The sequence below is a fragment of the Alosa sapidissima genome, chromosome 13 (assembly GCF_018492685.1).
Source record: "Alosa sapidissima isolate fAloSap1 chromosome 13, fAloSap1.pri, whole genome shotgun sequence".
NCBI lineage: Eukaryota > Metazoa > Chordata > Actinopteri > Clupeiformes > Clupeidae > Alosa > Alosa sapidissima.
The window spans coordinates 32,235,791-32,253,841 of record NC_055969.1 but is presented as its reverse complement, the minus strand read 5'-3'; the positions used below and the strand labels follow the sequence as shown (position 1 = coordinate 32,253,841).

General features: G+C 41.6%; 2 protein-coding genes across 10 annotated transcripts; both read right to left on the bottom strand.

Moving 5' to 3' along the window:
- Positions 1-100: 100 nt before the first annotated feature.
- On the bottom strand, positions 101-3,102 carry capslb (calcyphosine-like b). 5 transcript variants are annotated; one of them, XM_042059580.1, is made up of 6 exons: positions 2,934-2,968; positions 2,417-2,565; positions 2,073-2,250; positions 1,761-1,970; positions 1,516-1,549; positions 101-678 (listed from the first exon to the last, which is right to left on the bottom strand). In XM_042059580.1, exons 2-6 carry the CDS (start codon positions 2,551-2,553, stop codon positions 620-622), a joined length of 618 nt encoding a protein of 205 aa, XP_041915514.1. In that variant the 5' UTR covers positions 2,554-2,565; positions 2,934-2,968; the 3' UTR covers positions 101-619. The 5 variants fall into 5 exon arrangements, with proteins under 5 accessions (XP_041915514.1, XP_041915513.1, XP_041915516.1 ...); XM_042059582.1 differs by lacking the exon at positions 2,934-2,968 and adding an exon at positions 3,076-3,102 and having other exon boundaries at positions 570-678; positions 1,407-1,549; XM_042059581.1 differs by lacking the exon at positions 2,934-2,968 and adding an exon at positions 3,076-3,085 and having other exon boundaries at positions 570-678; positions 1,407-1,549; positions 2,417-2,603.
- Positions 3,103-3,299: 197 nt separating this feature from the next.
- Positions 3,300-17,698, bottom strand: lmbrd2b (LMBR1 domain containing 2b). Of its 5 annotated transcripts, none has more exons than XM_042059571.1 (18): positions 17,545-17,698; positions 16,183-16,441; positions 15,840-15,946; positions 15,475-15,573; positions 15,051-15,218; positions 13,151-13,361; positions 12,907-12,981; positions 12,703-12,816; positions 11,432-11,615; positions 9,352-9,533; positions 8,969-9,102; positions 8,492-8,597; positions 7,839-7,936; positions 7,403-7,506; positions 7,229-7,275; positions 6,824-6,959; positions 6,503-6,629; positions 3,300-6,009 (listed from the first exon to the last, which is right to left on the bottom strand). In XM_042059571.1, exons 2-18 carry the CDS (start codon positions 16,354-16,356, stop codon positions 5,943-5,945), a joined length of 2,133 nt encoding a protein of 710 aa, XP_041915505.1. In that variant the 5' UTR covers positions 16,357-16,441; positions 17,545-17,698; the 3' UTR covers positions 3,300-5,942. The 5 variants fall into 5 exon arrangements, with proteins under 5 accessions (XP_041915505.1, XP_041915508.1, XP_041915509.1 ...); XM_042059574.1 differs by having other exon boundaries at positions 3,300-6,006; XM_042059575.1 differs by having other exon boundaries at positions 6,503-6,626.
- Between the last annotated feature and the right edge of the window lie 353 nt (positions 17,699-18,051).

Below are 18,051 nucleotides of genomic sequence, written 5' to 3'. Positions count from 1 at the left end.
GCGCCTCTCTACTTGCTTTGTTGTTTTCGGTTCCAGGTGTTGGTTGTTTTGTCTGCATTACTTTAACATTGAAATAAAGATGACCTTTCAAAGCTCAAAGTAATATCATCTAGACTTTTAATTAGTCAGGCACAACTAAAATACAGACTCCTGTCAAGTAGTGTATACTGTATATTCTCACACTTCAGAGATGTGATGACTGATTGTTACACAACTAAATGCTACACAGCTCCGCAAGATGATGAAATCACACTGCAAAGGCTTGTTATTGAGGTACAATAAACACTCAACTACACAGTACAAAGTTTACCAAAAACATGATCTTGAAAGTAAAATGAAAGGCATTACTGCAGATCATACGAATGATTACAGCTCTTAAGCAATAAAGAACAACTACAATGTTCAAGAGCTTTCAAAAAGCTTTCAATTCAAGAGCTTTTCAAAATTATACAGCATAATATAACTTTTCCCCCCTTGAAGGTTTCCATATAACATTGTGGCATACATCATTTTCATACACAGTACACATTGAGAATTAATTAGTAAATAGGCACATGGGTTATTGGTATGGCACAATCAGAGTTTCCAGGCATTTCTCATCATCAGAATGAAATAGACGTCACTCTCGATGGAGGCACTGACTCCACAGTAGTAGTTCAAGAACTCCTCTTTGGTGACCTACACCGACAACAAAGGGAAAACACACACGCTTACAACACACACACACACAAAGATGACATTGCACGCACACCATCAACTGGGGAAAATGGAAAGTTGCCAGTACTCCCACACTGAATCCACATATCTCCCCCCAAAAGTCAAAGAGAGAAGCTGCAGAGAGCTGGTTAGTTGCCTTCCGGCCCATTGGGGTTTTCACAGCCTCTAAGCATAAGAAGGTAAGACGGGTTCATTTCACTGTGAGAGAGCACACACATTAAGGATAGCATTCATGCAGCAGACCCTATGGGAGAGAGAAGGTGTCTTTCATGAGTCTATAGTTAGTGGAAATACCCAAAGCAACATTAAAGAGCGGTGCATACTGTAGGTTAGTTCAGATGATAGACAAACATGAAGGGCAACTTCTCTGAGTAAATGCAATAATTTGCATAAATGCAAATGTGTTCATTAGAAATAGTGTTATTTGCAGTAGGTGTAGGTAGGATGTCCAATCAACATATGCATTCATGTCAAACATGAGAAAAACATGATGCCTATGAATGTAGGCAGTGCTAATGTTGCCCTTCATGCTTTGATGTTAAGTTCACAGTGGTTAATCATTACTTAGTTTCATTCACTACAGTGATGATTCAACTGTCGGTTAATCTAACAGCAGAGAGATTTGAGGATTTGCTACGGTTAATTTGATTTGATAATCTGATATTCAAAGATGGAGGACGATGTCTCACGTGTCATCTCTTCACCCTCAGAAGAATGTCTTTAGATGCTAATTGAGCTTCCAGGCATTTTTCATCATTATTATAAAGTAGATGTCTGTGTCAATGGACGCACTCACACCTGCATAGTAATTCATAAACTCTTCTTTTGTCACCTAGGGCATTGGAAATACAGAACAACCACAAGTGTCACTGAAAAATCTGCTTTGAGTCCCCTCTGGTAACTGCAGGAAAAGAATTGTCATTTCACAACACTTTGTTATTGCTTTTACTCATATTCTAACACAGATGATTCCATACTGTACTAGTCTGTATTGGTAGGAGTATGAAAATAATATGAAATCATATGATAAGAGTAAATGATACCTTTCCATCCTTGTCATCGGGGGAGTCAAAACTGTTCAGAAACTGCCGGAATATTTGGTCTTCTGTCCATTCTCCATTTTGATATTTAGGATGGTTTTTGGCATTGTACACGCCCCGAAGATCTTCAACGGTTATGACCCCATCGCCTGTCTTATCGAGCTTTCTAAACGCCTGCATGATCACCTCTTTCCTAGCATTGGACATGGGTGGCTGCAATCACACAATATTCAAGATGGTTAGACAACAGACTAATCTCCACCAAGAGTCATCCTGCTGATATGATATGAATAAGATGTTTTGAAACGGCTTCACCCTTAGTGTAATCAGAAACTCATCAAAGTCAATCTGGCCGCTGCCATCTCTGTCAAAGTGCTGGAACAGTTTAAGAGCTTCTTCCTTTTCTATCAGAACGCCATAGTCATTTAACCCCTTCAGAAACTCCTTCAGATCCAAAGTACGGCTGTTGTCATCATCCATAATCCTGAAAGTCCTTGGAATGACAAATAAGGGACATAGCCTATCACAAATGATTGAGTCAAAATACCTATAACCAAATTTACCACAAAATACAGTTGACTACAAACATTTAAAAGTGTAAGACACTGTAAGAATATTAGCTACATTGGCTGGAGAAAGGGATAGGATATTCAGGCTACCTGCCCAGTCCTTTGATTCCAGCTGACCCCCTTGCCAAACACTGGAGCCTCAACCGCTCCACAGGATCTGAGGTAGCCGATAACTGACGCTTGGCGTTTATCGCCATCTCCCGGTCGTGTCGCGCTGTCCCTGCCATGGTCTTGACTTCCTGTAAGGGCAAATGACACCACTCTGCAGCTCCAACGTCTACGATATCAATAATAGATTATAAATAAGTTACATGGATTGACATTAGAATATTGATATGCTTTCATTTAACATTAGGCTTTTCATTTTCGAAGGTCAGGCAATTTCTGCGGGGTGGTCTAAACGATGAAATAGGCTACCGACAGCAATTCTAAAGAAATCCATTACAAAATATCTACATATTGCAACATCAGAGCAACATCCAGGCATAAGACAACCTGTCCTGTCTTGCCAACTGATAAGGCTTGCAAATGTCAACTTCACAGATGCGCGGCCTGTGCTCAGGTGACACCATTGGCATCATTTAGAGAAATTACACGACAAAGCTACAGGCGTAATGACAAATGACTCAAATTTGTAATCCATGCAAAAGTGAAAAAATAATGTTCTAGAATATTTAACCGGAAACATACAAATCAACATTCACCGATCAGCTTTTATTTTCATCAAAACAGTCGAGCAGCAAACTTACCCGAAGTGGAACTGGCTCCTCCCCTAGTTTGAGCGTTCTACTGTTTCCAAGGAAACACATTCTCTGTTGTGATTGGCTCAGACGGTAATCATCTTGAGTTAGTAGCTGATGCTTTTGGATACCACTAACTGTCAGGTGTGTAGGCTATTGCCAAATGGATTGCACATTTATACAGTCTATGGGATTGCATTGCAATGGCACATGAAGCATATAGACGGAAGATGTTGAACTTGAATAATGTTTTGACTTATTTTATTTTGTTTATCATTTCAAAAAAATAATATAGATTGCATACATATGCACAAAACACTGAGGATCAACTTCAGTTTTTACATACATTTTTCCAGTGTATATGGGCAACTGACATCAACATACATGTGAACCGATTAATAGTTACATCTGCAGTAGATTTCCAGATTCACTATTCATTCAAAATAATAAATACAATGTTAGTAACAGACATGAGAGATCTAGACCTACATCTGTTTACATTGGAGCCTACAGCATTGGCAGACACTCATGCATGTGGATAAATGAAATCAATCACTACCATCATCCAAAATCATTACTCTTGTAGACAAGTATTCATACACTACAAAACCCATTTCTGGAGGTGAAATGGATACAAATTATAATTTGACTTGCATTTGGTGTGAACATAGACTGTACATTACAAGAGCACGAGAACAAGATCAACTCCAGACTGGCGTATATAAACTGAAATAATCAACCACAGTGTCACCTAAGACACCTCATGGCAGAAACCCAGAATCAGACAGAGAGCTGTCTCCACAGGAGAGCAGGCGACAGCAGTGAAGCTGCACAGCTGTGTAACATCCAAATATCTCTCTCCTACAAGAGGGATCAGTTGGGGACCAGATTTGTCAAAATGGTCCAATTATTGTTAAGATAACAAGTGCCATTTTGAGTTTGCTCACTATTACTTAGTGTGGTCATGACCAGACTAGAGTATTCACCAGAGTATTCACAGTCTGGATGGCCTATGTATCACATTGTACTTTCCTAAATTACTGCCATCATCATTGACAATATGTTTGAAGTAAGCATTCTAACAAAAAAAAGTTTGCGAAAATGCCAATCACTTTGATCATTCAGATGGAGAGATGAATTTTAGGGTTCCATTTCCAACCATAATAATCTATGATTATCCAATATAATCTTGATTTAGTCTAAATACACAAGCTCATAATGGCTGAAGACGTACATTTTGAGTGACATGAAAAACTAAACGTAACAAAAACAAAACTTAGTAAAAACCCTGCAGTAACCATGATAAAGGCCACACTTACAAAAAGGGTATACGAGTACACAATAAAATCAAAGTAAATAATGTACAACTACTACAAGTCTGACAATTATTCTCCAGGAAAAAAAAAACACAAAAACAAAATATTCTTGCTTCTAGTAATTTATACTAATATAAACTGCCATCAGTTCAATTTCAGTAACATTTACACTTTGATATCTCTTGTCATTTCTACAATAGCCCTTAAAAATAAAACATATTTTCAAATGGGTTATTTGCAAAATTCCATAGAATCTCACGTTTCCTCAACTACACCATGTTGATTAGGCAGTGAGCTGACTGCATAATAATGACAAGTGAAGGTGCACATTAGGAAAAACATCTGGTTCGGACACTGTACAAGGTCACTTCATTACAATATCTTTCAAAATGATTATTAAAAAACCCCTGTTATAAATACTGTACAAAATCAAAATGGCATGAACATTTAGTTAACAGTATCAAATTGGCACAGTTTGAACCAATTCAAAAACAAACAAACAAACAAACAAATAAACCATAAATAAATACAAAGCTAGCATGTAACAACATAAACCTTTCAAATCATATGACAGACGGGTTGACAATAGAATTCAGCATATCTCCCATATACAACATGTACTACCTTTAAATTGGATGACTTCTATGGAAAGACAAACTTAATGGAGCACATGAGGCATGGTTAAGCAAAAACTTAGGATGGAATGTTTCAGGTTACCTTGGTTCACAACACAAATTCAAAATGGAGGGTAGTGACAGACTAAACACACTTCTGCATTAGACAGACCATGGTGTCGGCCAACACAGTAGCCATAGAAAAGTTTAACAGCTGTGACGAGTTGTAATACAAAAACAAAAAAAGATGTACTTCAATTCTTCAGATTTGACATACAAACATGGCAAGCCAGGTATGAATGGGTAGCTTTATAACTCTTAATTTTCTTTCAATACACAGAATAAATACCTCCTTTTAGTAGCTTGTATCCAACCATCCTTCAGTATTTATGGGGAGTAACCATTAGAGTGTAGAACAGTAATGAGACTTGGCTATCCAGTGACATCACATCCATACAAATTGGAAACACAATGAACATTTTGTTGCACTCAACCAGCATTTGGCCTTATAAATCATCTTACAGTAATTTAAATGTAAATATATATCTCCAGACAAAAATGAAAACAAACAAACAAATACAGCTGGGGATCCACTTCTAGATCAAAACAGGCCACAATACTGACTCTGCTCAGGAGTATTTTGTTCCTCGATGACAGTCATCAGACCTGCTTGACAGCCACCACACACATCGACCTACTTGTTAGACAGACACACTATCCAAGCAGTGACTTTGTGTAAAGTGTTTGAGGGAAATCATTTGTGTTCTACATTCACCAGAGGCTGAGGAAGCAACATGCATATACAAATACATAGACAGTACTGCCCTGGTTCCTTCTCTGTGTGTCGGACTGGTGGGGGAGAGGAGGGTTGCACTGCTCTGTGACTCTTTCTCTTTCTTTCTTTCTCATCCTTTGTTCCTTCTGTTTTAAGGTTCTAATGTTCATCTCAGACGTCATCGAAGATTCGGCTCCGTGAAGACGACATGGACAAGTACCTCCCACCAGTGTGCCTACTGTGGAAAAAAGGCGAGTTTGTGAGAGAAAAAAAACAACCTTTTCAAAAGAAACAGTTTGTGAAAAGTCTTTGGCATGGCAAGAAGACTAGAACTGGAATATCATAGTGCAGCATTAAGCACCCCAACAGGACCCAGCTGGATGGGTCAGGACCTTCTATCTAAAAGCAATTAAATGAACCATTTTGTGCATGGTGGTGGAGCTGAACAAACTCCAGACTTTTTCAGCTGAGAGTACTATAAAACTAAAGGGCATCAGTTTTGTATGCGGTTTTGTGACTGCATGAGAAGTCCATTTGAATTTAAAAAGCTGCTGCATGACTGGCAATAGAAATATGACAGCCTGTGGCCAACCAGTCTCGACCCATAAACAGTAAGTCACATGGTGAGTTTGGGGATATTCTCAAATATTGGGGTCACAAGGGAGAGAGAGGAAATGCGGTCAGAGAACAACAACACACACATGCATGCACAGCCCTAGTGGAACACTAACCTGCCGGCTTCTGCTCCCAGTGGGTCATCAGTGGGCACATCAGCGTTGAAGTCCAGAGGCTCTGCGTCATCCAGGAGCTCGATGCAGTCTCTCTCGGCCTGGCTGCTGGTCCGAGTGTACTTGGCTTCTGGTCACAAGAGGAGGAGTTAGCTTTGTGCAACACAATTAAACAAGACAACATCTAACACATAGAAACATTCTGCAGATCGCATTCTGGTCCATGCCCCACATTTCACACATGTTTATGCCCACACATTGTTATGATTTTTAGGACGCTGAGCTGGCTCAGACTAGCAAGCCAACGCAGGTAGGGAGACTTACGTCTGCCAGGGCCTGTGCTGGTGTTGGTGTTGGTGTTGGCGTTGGCTGTGTCAGAGTAGTTGGTCTCCTTCATCTCAGACTGCTGAATACTTCTTGCCCCACTCTGATCCCGGTTGCCATAGCGCTCCCTCCACTCCTGTGAGAGAGGACATTTCATTAGCCAGCAAGGCTAGACGAGACTAACCCATGTTGAAGGTTAACCTCAGGCATTTCTAAATTGCTCCTCTTGATTAGACCACTGTTCCCACTTTAACAACACTGCCCAAAGAATACCTTTCTTTGACTATTAGTATCTTTCTATGTCACTTCTGAAAATCTATTCCATTAACAAATGATTTGAAAGAAAACATAATCCCTCTGACTATCTACCTAATTAATATGTGTCTGTCCGTTAAGGAAACTTACTCTTCTTCTGTTTTCTCCATCCTCTAGTCTTTGTCGCTTTCTTCTCTCTGTGCCATGAGTTTGGGTAAAGATGAATGCAATGACAAACTGTTAGGCCAAATCTATGAACCCTCTAACGCATCAGCATGCTGAACATACTCAGATATGGTCAATGTCATAGGAAGAGAAACAAACCTCGTCTGAGTAGCTCTTTGCCCTCGTCAATCAGATCTGAGGTCAACTCATTGTCTCCCATAAACTGCTGGAATCCCAGGAGGTTCAGACAGCGTGTTCCAAGGCTGAAAATGTCACACACACACACGTACGTACACACACGCACGCGCACGCGCACACGCACACGCACACGCACACGCACACGCACACACACACACACACACACACACACGCACACACACACACACACGCACACACACACACACGCACACACACACGCGCACACACACGCACACGCACACACACACACACATTCCATCATACTTTTGTAACATGACAGAGCTCTCATTCTTATTATCTCATTCTCATCCCCTCTTGCTGACTGAAGTGATTAAGAGTGTGGCTGATTAAGAGTGTGGCTAGAACACATACTCCTCTGGCTCAGCCCTGGCCTCACCTGAAGTAGGTGGCGATGCAGAGCAGCACAATGAGCATGGGGTAGTAGATGTAGAAGCCGTCGGCGATGAAAGACAGGACTCGCATTGACCCCATGATCTGGAGCAGACGAGGAAGAGAAGCTGAGGTCAGATCACAATTCACAGAAATAGGGTTCACATGCACAGGCCCTTCAGTAAACAGCACAACAAAACAAAACAATAACACTGAGAAAAACAAAACAACAACATAATCCAAAAACAACACAACGCAACGCAATGCAACGCAACGGTTTGAGATCAATTTTATGGAGACCGTTAATGGTCAGCCAAACATCAGCAGTGAAGCCCTACAATGCAGAATAGCTCTGTCAACTGATCTAACAGACTATCAATACACTGCCCCATCAAGGGCTTTTGTATGAAAGATTGATAAACTGAAATGATTTTGTTAATATTATTAAGAATATATTGTTAATAATAGTTATTTCCCAAAGGAGAACAAAGGACGTAAAAAGCTGTTACATTTTCATTGTTAAACAAACAGCTCACAGACATCCATCTTAAATAGATTATTATAGAGCATTATACGACATCAGATAAGGCAGAGGTGGGATTAGTGGGGTAATCTATGAAGAGGTTGATTAGTCCAAACTATGAGAGATTAGATGCTCACTGAGGTGTAGGCTGTCTGTTGCTTTGCCTGATGGGAAATTGCAGAGTCCATGTGAATCAGACCCAGGAAGTTCAGACACAGGGGAGGAGTCAAACGGCAGAAAAGCCTAAAGAAGGACACACAAGTACTCAAGGTATCATAAAACAAGGTCACCTAGACTGAATCCAAACTCTGAATACATACTATACACTACTGATTCTTATTCATGCACTTCCCTGCAATGTGTTTCTTTTATCTTTCCCGGTCTTACTCACCAGGTTTATGGCACTGAATATCACTGTAATAACAGTGTATAATATTATCTTAATTATAGTGCTTTTCCTGATTAGCTTTATACGATATGTTCAGCTGATCAAGAGTCCTACTTATACGTTTAACAGGTGTGCAGAACAGGGACAAATGTAAGATATACAGTACATTGCGTGTGGGGGCCATAGTGACCCATGGTTTGCTGTTTGCAGGTTAACGGTGACCTACATGCCGCTGAACTGAAGGCTGTAGGCATCAGTCTGATGGTGTGGGGCCAGGTAGTAGTAGTTGAACACTCGAATGCGGAACACGGTGGAGTACACGCAGGTGCACAGGAAGAAGATTGTGATAAAGCACGCCATCTGGGGGAAAGGAGGAATGCTTTCAGTTTCGCTCATGCTAAAAGAAAAGCAGCATAACTAAACTAAACTAGTAACTAAAACAAGAAATCAACATACATTATCTCAAAGTGGATGGCTACTTCATTTCTTATATCCCACATGAACTATACAAAAACTAACCACAAAATACAATGCCAGAGAAGAAGAAAAACAATACAATGCTATACTGCACAATTAATAATATATCTCTTGGGAGTGCACACTCCTTACCTCGATGTACAGGTAGTTGTAGTCCGTCTCAGCCAGCTGAATGAAGACGGCGAAAAGTGAGAGCACGGGCTTGGTGCTGAAGAAGGTGCACTCGGACCACACCACGGCCACAGAGAACAGGGACAGCACCACGGCCAGCACCCGGTAGAACCACTGCTTCAGCAGGCACTCCCAATACCACTCTGTACAAGAACCGGACCAGAAAAAGGACTTTACCAACACCCCCACAGACACGCTCAGGTTCAACCCAGTATCACTGCCAGAGAAGACTACTGTAACTGTTATACCAAGGACTAACATGATAAAGATATAGAACATGGAGTTATATTATAGCTCATCATGACATCTGGATGAAGACTGTTTTGGGAATGTGAGATATGTCTCTGGTATTCTGTTGATGCATGATGATGAAAACCACACTGAAGACATGAAGTATGAGAGAGAGTACTACTCTGGTTGCTTTTGAGAGTACTGGAATTGGAACTTATGACTTTTATATTCATAAGTGCTTTATGTCCTGCTGTTTCTGTTACAGCGGAGAAAATAAGTATTGAACACGTCAACATTTTTTTCAGTAAGTATACTTCCAGAGAGGCTATTCGCATAAAATTTTCTACAGATATTAGTATTAACTTAGGTAACCCAGACATATTAAAAAATCCAAACATTAATGTCCCTAAGTAGAGTTATGAGTAAAAATGTGGAATGGCACAGGGAAAAAGTATTGAACACTAAGAAAAAACAGTACACAAAGGTAAGGAATGGCAAAGAACGAGCTGGAATCTATACATAGTTAGAGAGTAATTATCCCTCCTATCTGTGCAAATTAATGTAAGCTGGGTTAGTACATATTGATGAGCTATAAAAAGGTTTTTCATTACCAAGTTGTCACACAAGAAACATGTCATGATGGGTAAAAGCAAAGAGCTCTTCCAAGACCTTTGCAACATTATTGTTGCAAAACATATCAATGGAACTGGTTACAGATGCATTTCAAAACTTCAGAATCATCCAGTAAGCAGCATGGGAGCCATTATCTGCAAGTGGAAGGAACATCACTGCATCATCAATCGGCCATGCACAGGATCTCCAGTCCTCACAAGATTTCTGACCAGGAAGTCAGAAGGATAGTCAGAAGTGTAGCCTAAGAGCCAAGGACCACTTCAGAAAGACTTGGAGGCAGCAGGTTCAATTGTTACAGAGAAAATCATAGGTAATGCACTCCACTGCCATGGCCTCTATGCACGCTCACCCCACATGACTATTACTGGAGAAAAACATGTCGAAGCTCATTGAATGTTTGCTACACAACATTTGGACAAGCCTATGAAATACTGAGAGAATGTATTCTGGTCAGGTGAGAGCAAAATGTAACTCTTTGGATGTCATACTACACACCATATTTGGAGGAGAAATGGCACTGTGCATCACCCTAAAAATACCATACCAACAGTGAAGTTTGGAGGTGGAGGCATCACGGTGTGGGGCTGTTTTTCATCTCATGGTACTGGCAGACTTCATACAGTTGAAGAAATGATGAATGGAGCCATTTTTTCTGGGAGAATCTTGCCATCCACCAGAACAATGAGGATGAGACATGGCTAGACCTTCCAGCAGGACAATGATCCAAAGCATTCAGCAAAGGAAACTCTCAATTGGTTTCAGAGAAAGGAAATTCAGGCCCTGACTTAAATCCAATTGAACAGTTTTGGAAGTTACCTAAAGATCAGGATTTACAAGAGGGACCCCTGGAATCTTCAATATTAAAAGACTATCTGTTTAAAAGAATGGGCCAAAATCACACCTGAATACTGCGACTGATTAGCTTCGTCATAGAGGAAATGCCTTGAAGCTCTCATTATAAATAAAGGGTTTTCTACAAAGTATTTAAGAAATTTCAGTAGGCGTGTTCAATATTTTTTTCCTGTGGCATTCCACTTTTTTACTCATAACTCTACTTAGGAACATTAATGTTTGGATTTTTTTTATATGTGTGGATATGAACTGCAACTTCCTCCTCTATATGTAATAAAGCTGCTTCTCTCTGGGGAGTGAAGAGCCTGAGGCATGGACGGCCTACCAACGGTGGGTGTGTAGATGTGGCGGCTGAACCAGCCCGGTGGCTCGGACGGGGCGAAGCTGTGGACAAACTCGCGGGATGAGCTGGTCTCATTCTTGGCCACGTCCTCGAGGTGGAAGGCCTCCTCCAGCAGCATCTGCCATTGGACACGGGTGCGGTTGTGTCTCTGCACTGCATAAATAACCTGACACACACACACACACACACACACACACACACACACACACACACACACACTTTACTTTCTCATTTGTGTCCACAATGCAAAATAATTACACATAATGACACACATTTTAGCAAGTGCATTCACTGCTCTGGCATGATTCCAACATGGGACTGTTGACAATGCTAAAACAGCAGCACTGCATGTTTTGGGTACACACAGCTAACCTGACTCTCGCCAGATGGATTTCGTGCTGCCTAGCTCCACTCATCAATCTGGGATTGATCCATTGGAGTGGTGCTTCAGAAGGCTGGGCCTTATTAAAAAATCCTTGCATAAGATTGGATAAGCCACTTGTCCGTCATCTATTAACGTGCTACTTCAACCACTCACATCGAAGCCAACGTGTGACGCTGAGAACAGTCTCAAAGTCGCTTCTACGCTACGTCGCATCTATAAAACTCCCGCCCTGCGTCCTGATTGACAATCTCGTGCTGAAATCACTCAACGGAACCAATCCCAGATGGATGTGAATGGAGCTAGGCGGAACGAAATTCATCTGGCGAGAGTCAGGTTAACACACAGCACCTTCTCCTCCAAATGTGGCAACCTCCAATTATGGATGAGACTGAACAGTGCTTAACCAACTGCTTTGCTTTACCAACCAGTATGGTGGAAATACACGCATGCAGACAACCACACAAATAGCACATATGGGGTCGTGTAACACTGACTTTGTGTTTCCCTGACTTTCCCTGACAAAAAAACCTGAATTTCCATGAGTTACTATAATGAATGGTACAATAATTTAATAATTTCACAGCAGCCATATCGTTCAAGAATCTTTTACTTTTTTAGACCTGGAGATGATAAATAGGCATTGAATAAACAAAGTTGGGCTACTCAAGCAAGCAGTAAAGCGAACAACCAGGTATGCACCAATTCTGCGTGGAAATATTTGTATTAATGTATTTTTGCAAGTAAATTTTAAACTACTTCAACGAAATTCCCTGACTTTCCATGTCTGGAATAGACTTTCCAAAATGCCATGATATTCCAGAAATTCCATGACCCGTGGGAACCCTGTGAGGCAATCCTCTCCCCATACCTGTTTGTGGAGTTTGGCCAAACTCTTCTCACTGGGGTAGGTGTTCCGCTTGTCATCAAAGTCCTCATAGTCATCCATATTCCTGCCCATCTTCTCCTGATAGTCAACAGGGCACTAAAAAGAAAGGCCACCATCAACACAAAACCTCCACCTATGACAGGACTGATATGAGATCTCTTCTTTACAGTAAATACATTTTCCTACCTTCCTCAGAATGGTGTCAATGTACTTCCTCAGTGGATGGTTGTACTTGATAGACTCACTGACTTTTCTCACCTCCTAATAGGCAGATAGAGAAAATTGGAGTTGGACAAATCTTAGCACAGGGAATCACAAGGGTTTGGACTAGAGATAGAAACTTTAGAGCCCACTCCACCGATTAAAAAAAATCAACACCTCCATCAAAATACCCTTTCACTGCCCTCTCACTTATCGTCATGGCGATTACCTCCATGACGTCCTCCAGGTTCTCCTCGGAGTCGGCCTTCTCGGTCATGAGCTTGGCCAGCTTGAAGTAGGTCTTGACGAGGAGGTGTCCGTGGTGGGAGTTGTCCCAGTAGGAACGGGGGATCTCTACCAGGCCGTAGCCCAGCAGCAGCACCAGCAGGAACAGACCCCAGGTGTTGGCTGCAGTGATGCCAATGGTCTGCAGCTCGTACCTACATGCAGGAGGAAGGTTTGGATGGAGGGGTCACATGACTAGGTCAAAAATGATTTAACACGAAGCCAAATGAAGAGCAAATGCAGGTTAAGGTATGATGAAATAGTAATTGGATCTGACACTTGTGTTTAACCCTTAGAACCCTAAGCTGTTTTTAGGGCATTTTCACTACCTTTATTCATAAGGATTTATTCTGGTCATTGTAAGTGCCACACACACATATTATATATTGTTTTTTTCAGCAAAGTCTAGGCTATCCAGATCTGCCATGATCCATCTGATCATTTCATGTATTAGTACTAGCATTGATTTTATTTTGATTTTTAAAGAATTAAAATATAAAAATCATATTATAAAAATTATTATATTTTGACCTGTATCTCACCACAGCAAGCTCATAGCTCTACATGCATTTCATGTGTGTGTAGGGCTGACTGTCCTGAAACGGGCAATATAATTGTCATGTTGGAGGGATACTCTGGGGCTGACCAATTTACAGAAATATGTGGTGTGTGATTTACGGAAATAAATGCCATTTTTTATTTAGCGATGAAAAATGACAATTCTGCGCTCCATATCTGTGACACGAACTGATCTGACCTGACTTGACCCAAGTTTGCCTGTTAGCATGTGTGACTATGGTGTATGCACTCATGATGATTCTCAACTTTTTACTGCATTGCCATGAACAAAGTAAAGGCAAAAAAGGTGTTTCTTTGTTGAACAAATTGGGATGCAATGTGAGCCTTGAATTGGATGCCATGCAGGAATTTGCTAGGATCTCAAAACCAGATTATGAACATGTTTTGCCATAGAGAAACACACGATAGCGTTGGATTATAAACATGCTTTGCCACAAAAACAGACAAAAACGTGGGGTAAGTCCAGCTATATGAAGTTATTATTTTGCTGTCACTTCGTCTGTTTTATAACCCAGAAGGATGTATTTGGTATCAAATGATAGCTCTGTGTCTCCTCTTTCATCTAACATGCGTGGCATATATATCCGATCACGGGTCCGCGAGTAATTACTCCGAGAGTAATGGGTGTGCAGCGTTGGTTTGTGTACATGACGTTAATATTTTGCAGTCACTTCGTCTGTTTTCATAAGCCAGAAAGATCGATATCCATGGTACCAATGGATAGCCCTGTTTCTCATCTTTCATCTGATATGCTTGCCATATCTATGCGATCACGGGTTCGCGAGTAATTCAAACGAGAGTAATGGGTGCGCAGGTGAACGCAGAGAAGTATAGACTGTAAATATGATGCAATTTGATTTAATTTCATGATTTTTTTGTATTTTCATACTTGATCGTACAGACAAGTGCGTAGTCTCTTTGGAAAGCCCCACTTCTTCTCTGTCATGCAATAAAGGTTTTATCTCGTTGCGATGAACAGTCGCGGAGCAATGTAACAGAGAAGAAAGGGTGTGTTTTTTGACGCACTTTGCGTCAATCGGGTTCTAAGGGTTAATGCATAATACTGCACTAACAGTCATTTTTAATAAAGAAATTGTTTTGTTAAACATTACAGGGAGTGTTAATCCAGTGGCTTTGCTCTCTGGTTGCTTACGTCTTAAACAATTACAGATAGAGATCTGTTGAGAGAGTGCGGTTTGGGAAGCTGGTGCAGTGGGGCAGTTGAGAGAGTGGGGTTTGGGAAGCTGGTGCAGTGGGGCATTTACCAGTTCAGACGCCACTCTGGGTGCACCGCCACGTAGATGAGAAGGGAGCCGAATATGAGCAGGTAGGTGCCGTAGTAAATGGCGTTCTCGATGAGCGCCGTCTTGATTTTGCTTGTGATTGAGAAGCCCCCTGAACGAGCGTACGACTGCATGAAGGGCAACAGCAGCCTGGTCGTTCACAAATCAACACAAATAAAATTGTTACAGAGACGTCTTTTTTAAAACAAAGACTAGCATCAGATACCTATCTACTCAAGACTAGCATTACACAGATCTAGCCAAGCAAGATTCACATTACATTTGTCTATCTTACCAAGTCTAGCATTACAGATTTCAATCTAGCCAAAACTTGTAGTGTGTTCTAAAGGGACAAAAGTCTAGAGAAAGAGACATGGCTGCTTAGAAACGCCATGCTGGCTCTTACCAGGTGAGACACTGAGAGGTCCAGTAAACCACCCTCCAGAACACAGGCATGATCCCGTTTGGAATGTAGCTCCATGGCTTGTGGCATGCTTTTGGAATGCTAGGACACAACAACGGCATACAGTTGAGCGTGAGTGCAATGTAAGCTCTGTACAAGACTGCCACTGCCAGCATCAATCTGCCAAGCATTGTTGTGTAATTCTCTTACATAATGCCTGTATAATTGCTTTCTCAGGATGTGCCCGGTATAAAAAATGGAGTGAACTCAAAATTGTTGGCATGAATAGCAGTAAAAAATCCAAACTCCACCTCACCAAACACATTTTGGACTCTATTGTTCTGTGCTGGAAACATGATAATTCTGACCTCTTTGTTGGCAAGACTGTTGAATTTCCTGATGTCTGGTTGGACAACACTGTAGCTGGAGACACCGCATGCTCCTCGTGGTCAATGATGCACTGCTTGTAGATGGTCTGCAGGCAGTTTTCCACAGTCATAAATAAAAGCACATAGAATATATGTATAGAGAGAGAGAGGAGAGAAAGGGGGAGAGGGATTGAGGGGACCACAGAGAAATGGACAGAAAGAGAAAATGAGAAAATGAACGAGATCTTTGAAATGATTTGTCAAAGCATCCCCAAACCTGATCCATTACTATTGCATACTATGACTGCAGAGCCTGGCCCATCATCCAAACTGGTACACCCACCGTGCTGACATCCAGCGGCAGGATGAAGACGATGAGGAAGCACAGGTACCAGGCCAGCAGGGTGCCAAACAGCACCATGCGCTGCTGCTTCCGGAAGTCTCCATAGCGGTGCAGCAGGAAGAGGGCCAGGAAGAAGACCACCACGATCTCAATGCCCAGAGCAGCACCACTCATCCTGGCTCTCTGAACCTCACCACTGCCTCACTACTGGAGAGACGAACACACTGGTGGACCTCCGTGGAATGTTACTTTACAAAAACTAGAAGGGGACAAAATGATTTAGGACAATAATCATGAGGTTGTAGAATGAGGAGTTAACTGTATGTTTGAGGGTATACACGGTGGCATGGAAAATACCACTCTGTCGAGAAACTAAAGTCAAGAAAATATATTGTGTATGCACATGATGCACCTGATGACAGACAGTTGGACAAATGAACCATAAAAAAATAAATATCCACATAAGTCTATGAACAGTTAGTCTTAAACTGCAAAACCCATAAAGTAGACATGACATTCCAGGGGCAAAGAGGTAGGCTACTGAAGGGACTCACTCATTAATAAAATAGCCTAACACTTCCTAACCCATCAGACCCACTGATCTATAAAGAACACAAAAGAAGTGATCAGACCTTGTTACATAGCCTATTCCGGAAGGAACTTCCACCACTGCATAGGCCTACTGTTCGTACAAGGAGGATGCCTAATATGTGTCTGCCTAGCTGGAGGACATCTTGGCCGGAGGAACAACAGACCCGCCCGGGCACTGGTGCGTCTCTCTGAAAAGAACCCTTGTCGGCCTTCACTGGAGCGCAACAAAGTAACAGACACAATCCACTACACTGTTCGTCCATTGTCGAGTGTCCTCAGTTGTAACATATTGCATGCAACATTTTTCCTGTAGTTATCATTTCCATGCAAACGCAAACGCAGATTGTCCGAAGCGTTGCTGTGTACCGTGTAAATATCTACATCTTTCTAAAACACCAGGAAGTGTAAACAACTGAGTGAGTGTGTGCATGTTCTCGACCGCTGTCTCTCGAAGGCTATTTTGACCTAGTAAGAAGAAGAAGAAGAAGCCACTCGTGATACCTGCCTGGAACATGTGAAGCTCGCCGGGGCAGATAGCCAGCCGTTCAACGCAGGTTCAGTAATAAAGGAGAGAAATAAAAAGCACGCTGTCCGATCCGGTAGCCTATAACAATATGGAATAGGTAGGCAGGCTCGACATAACAGACGTGGGGGGAGAATAGTGTGACGTTAGCAGCTGTGCTAACAACAAATGACCTGTCATATTGCCTTTCCGTCGACCCACCCAGCTGTCTTGCGAGACTGCATATTAAAGAACGGTGCGTGTCTTACCTTAAATTATTCTCCAAATGATCTGCCTTAAATGTACGCTTTCTGTTTCCTCGTAGACAGCAATTCCACACCTTTCATATCGCAAGATCGACTGATGCGATAGTAAAGTACCAAGGAGCCGTAAACGTCATCCCTCCGACGCTCCCTGTTTGACGCATACCTCCTGGATGATGGTAAACGCATGCGTCGTAGTTCTTTACAAGGGATGTTGTAGTTTGTTAGTTATCCCAACAGCATCAAGGCTGTTCGAAATGTTAAAGATGTTATTGTAAGGGAAGATGAGGGAGGCCTTTCATAAATAGCCTATGATTATGTTAATAACACTGCCATCGTGCCTATTTGTATTTGGTCTAGGTCCAGGCTATAATAAATCTGTCTGGGGTTGAACATTTTATTTTGATCTAAAACTAAAAACCTGTGTGTATAACCCCCCCACCCCCCCCAAAAAAAAAGAGAGAGATTAGAATCCTTCCCTCTTTGCGACTACCACGTCAGATGAAATTACAT

Excerpts from the sequence above, each read along its gene's own strand:
- capslb (XM_042059582.1), bottom strand. The coding sequence starts at position 2,553 with ATGGCAGGGACAGCGCGACACGACCGGGAGATGGCGATAAACGCCAAG. Across the intron at positions 1,971-2,072 it reads AGTTTCTGATTACACTAAGG|CCACCCATGTCCAATGCTAG; the intron begins GTGAAGCCGTTT and ends GTGTGATTGCAG. Across the intron at positions 1,550-1,760 it reads CCGATGACAAGGATGGAAAG|GTGACAAAAGAAGAGTTTAT; the intron begins GTATCATTTACT and ends CCAATGCCCTAG.
- lmbrd2b (XM_042059571.1), bottom strand. The coding sequence starts at position 16,356 with ATGAGTGGTGCTGCTCTGGGCATTGAGATCGTGGTGGTCTTCTTCCTG. Across the intron at positions 15,574-15,839 it reads ACAGTCTTGCCAACAAAGAG|CATTCCAAAAGCATGCCACA; the intron begins GTCAGAATTATC and ends GTTGTGTCCTAG. Across the intron at positions 12,817-12,906 it reads TTGACACCATTCTGAGGAAG|TGCCCTGTTGACTATCAGGA; the intron begins GTAGGAAAATGT and ends CTTTCTTTTTAG.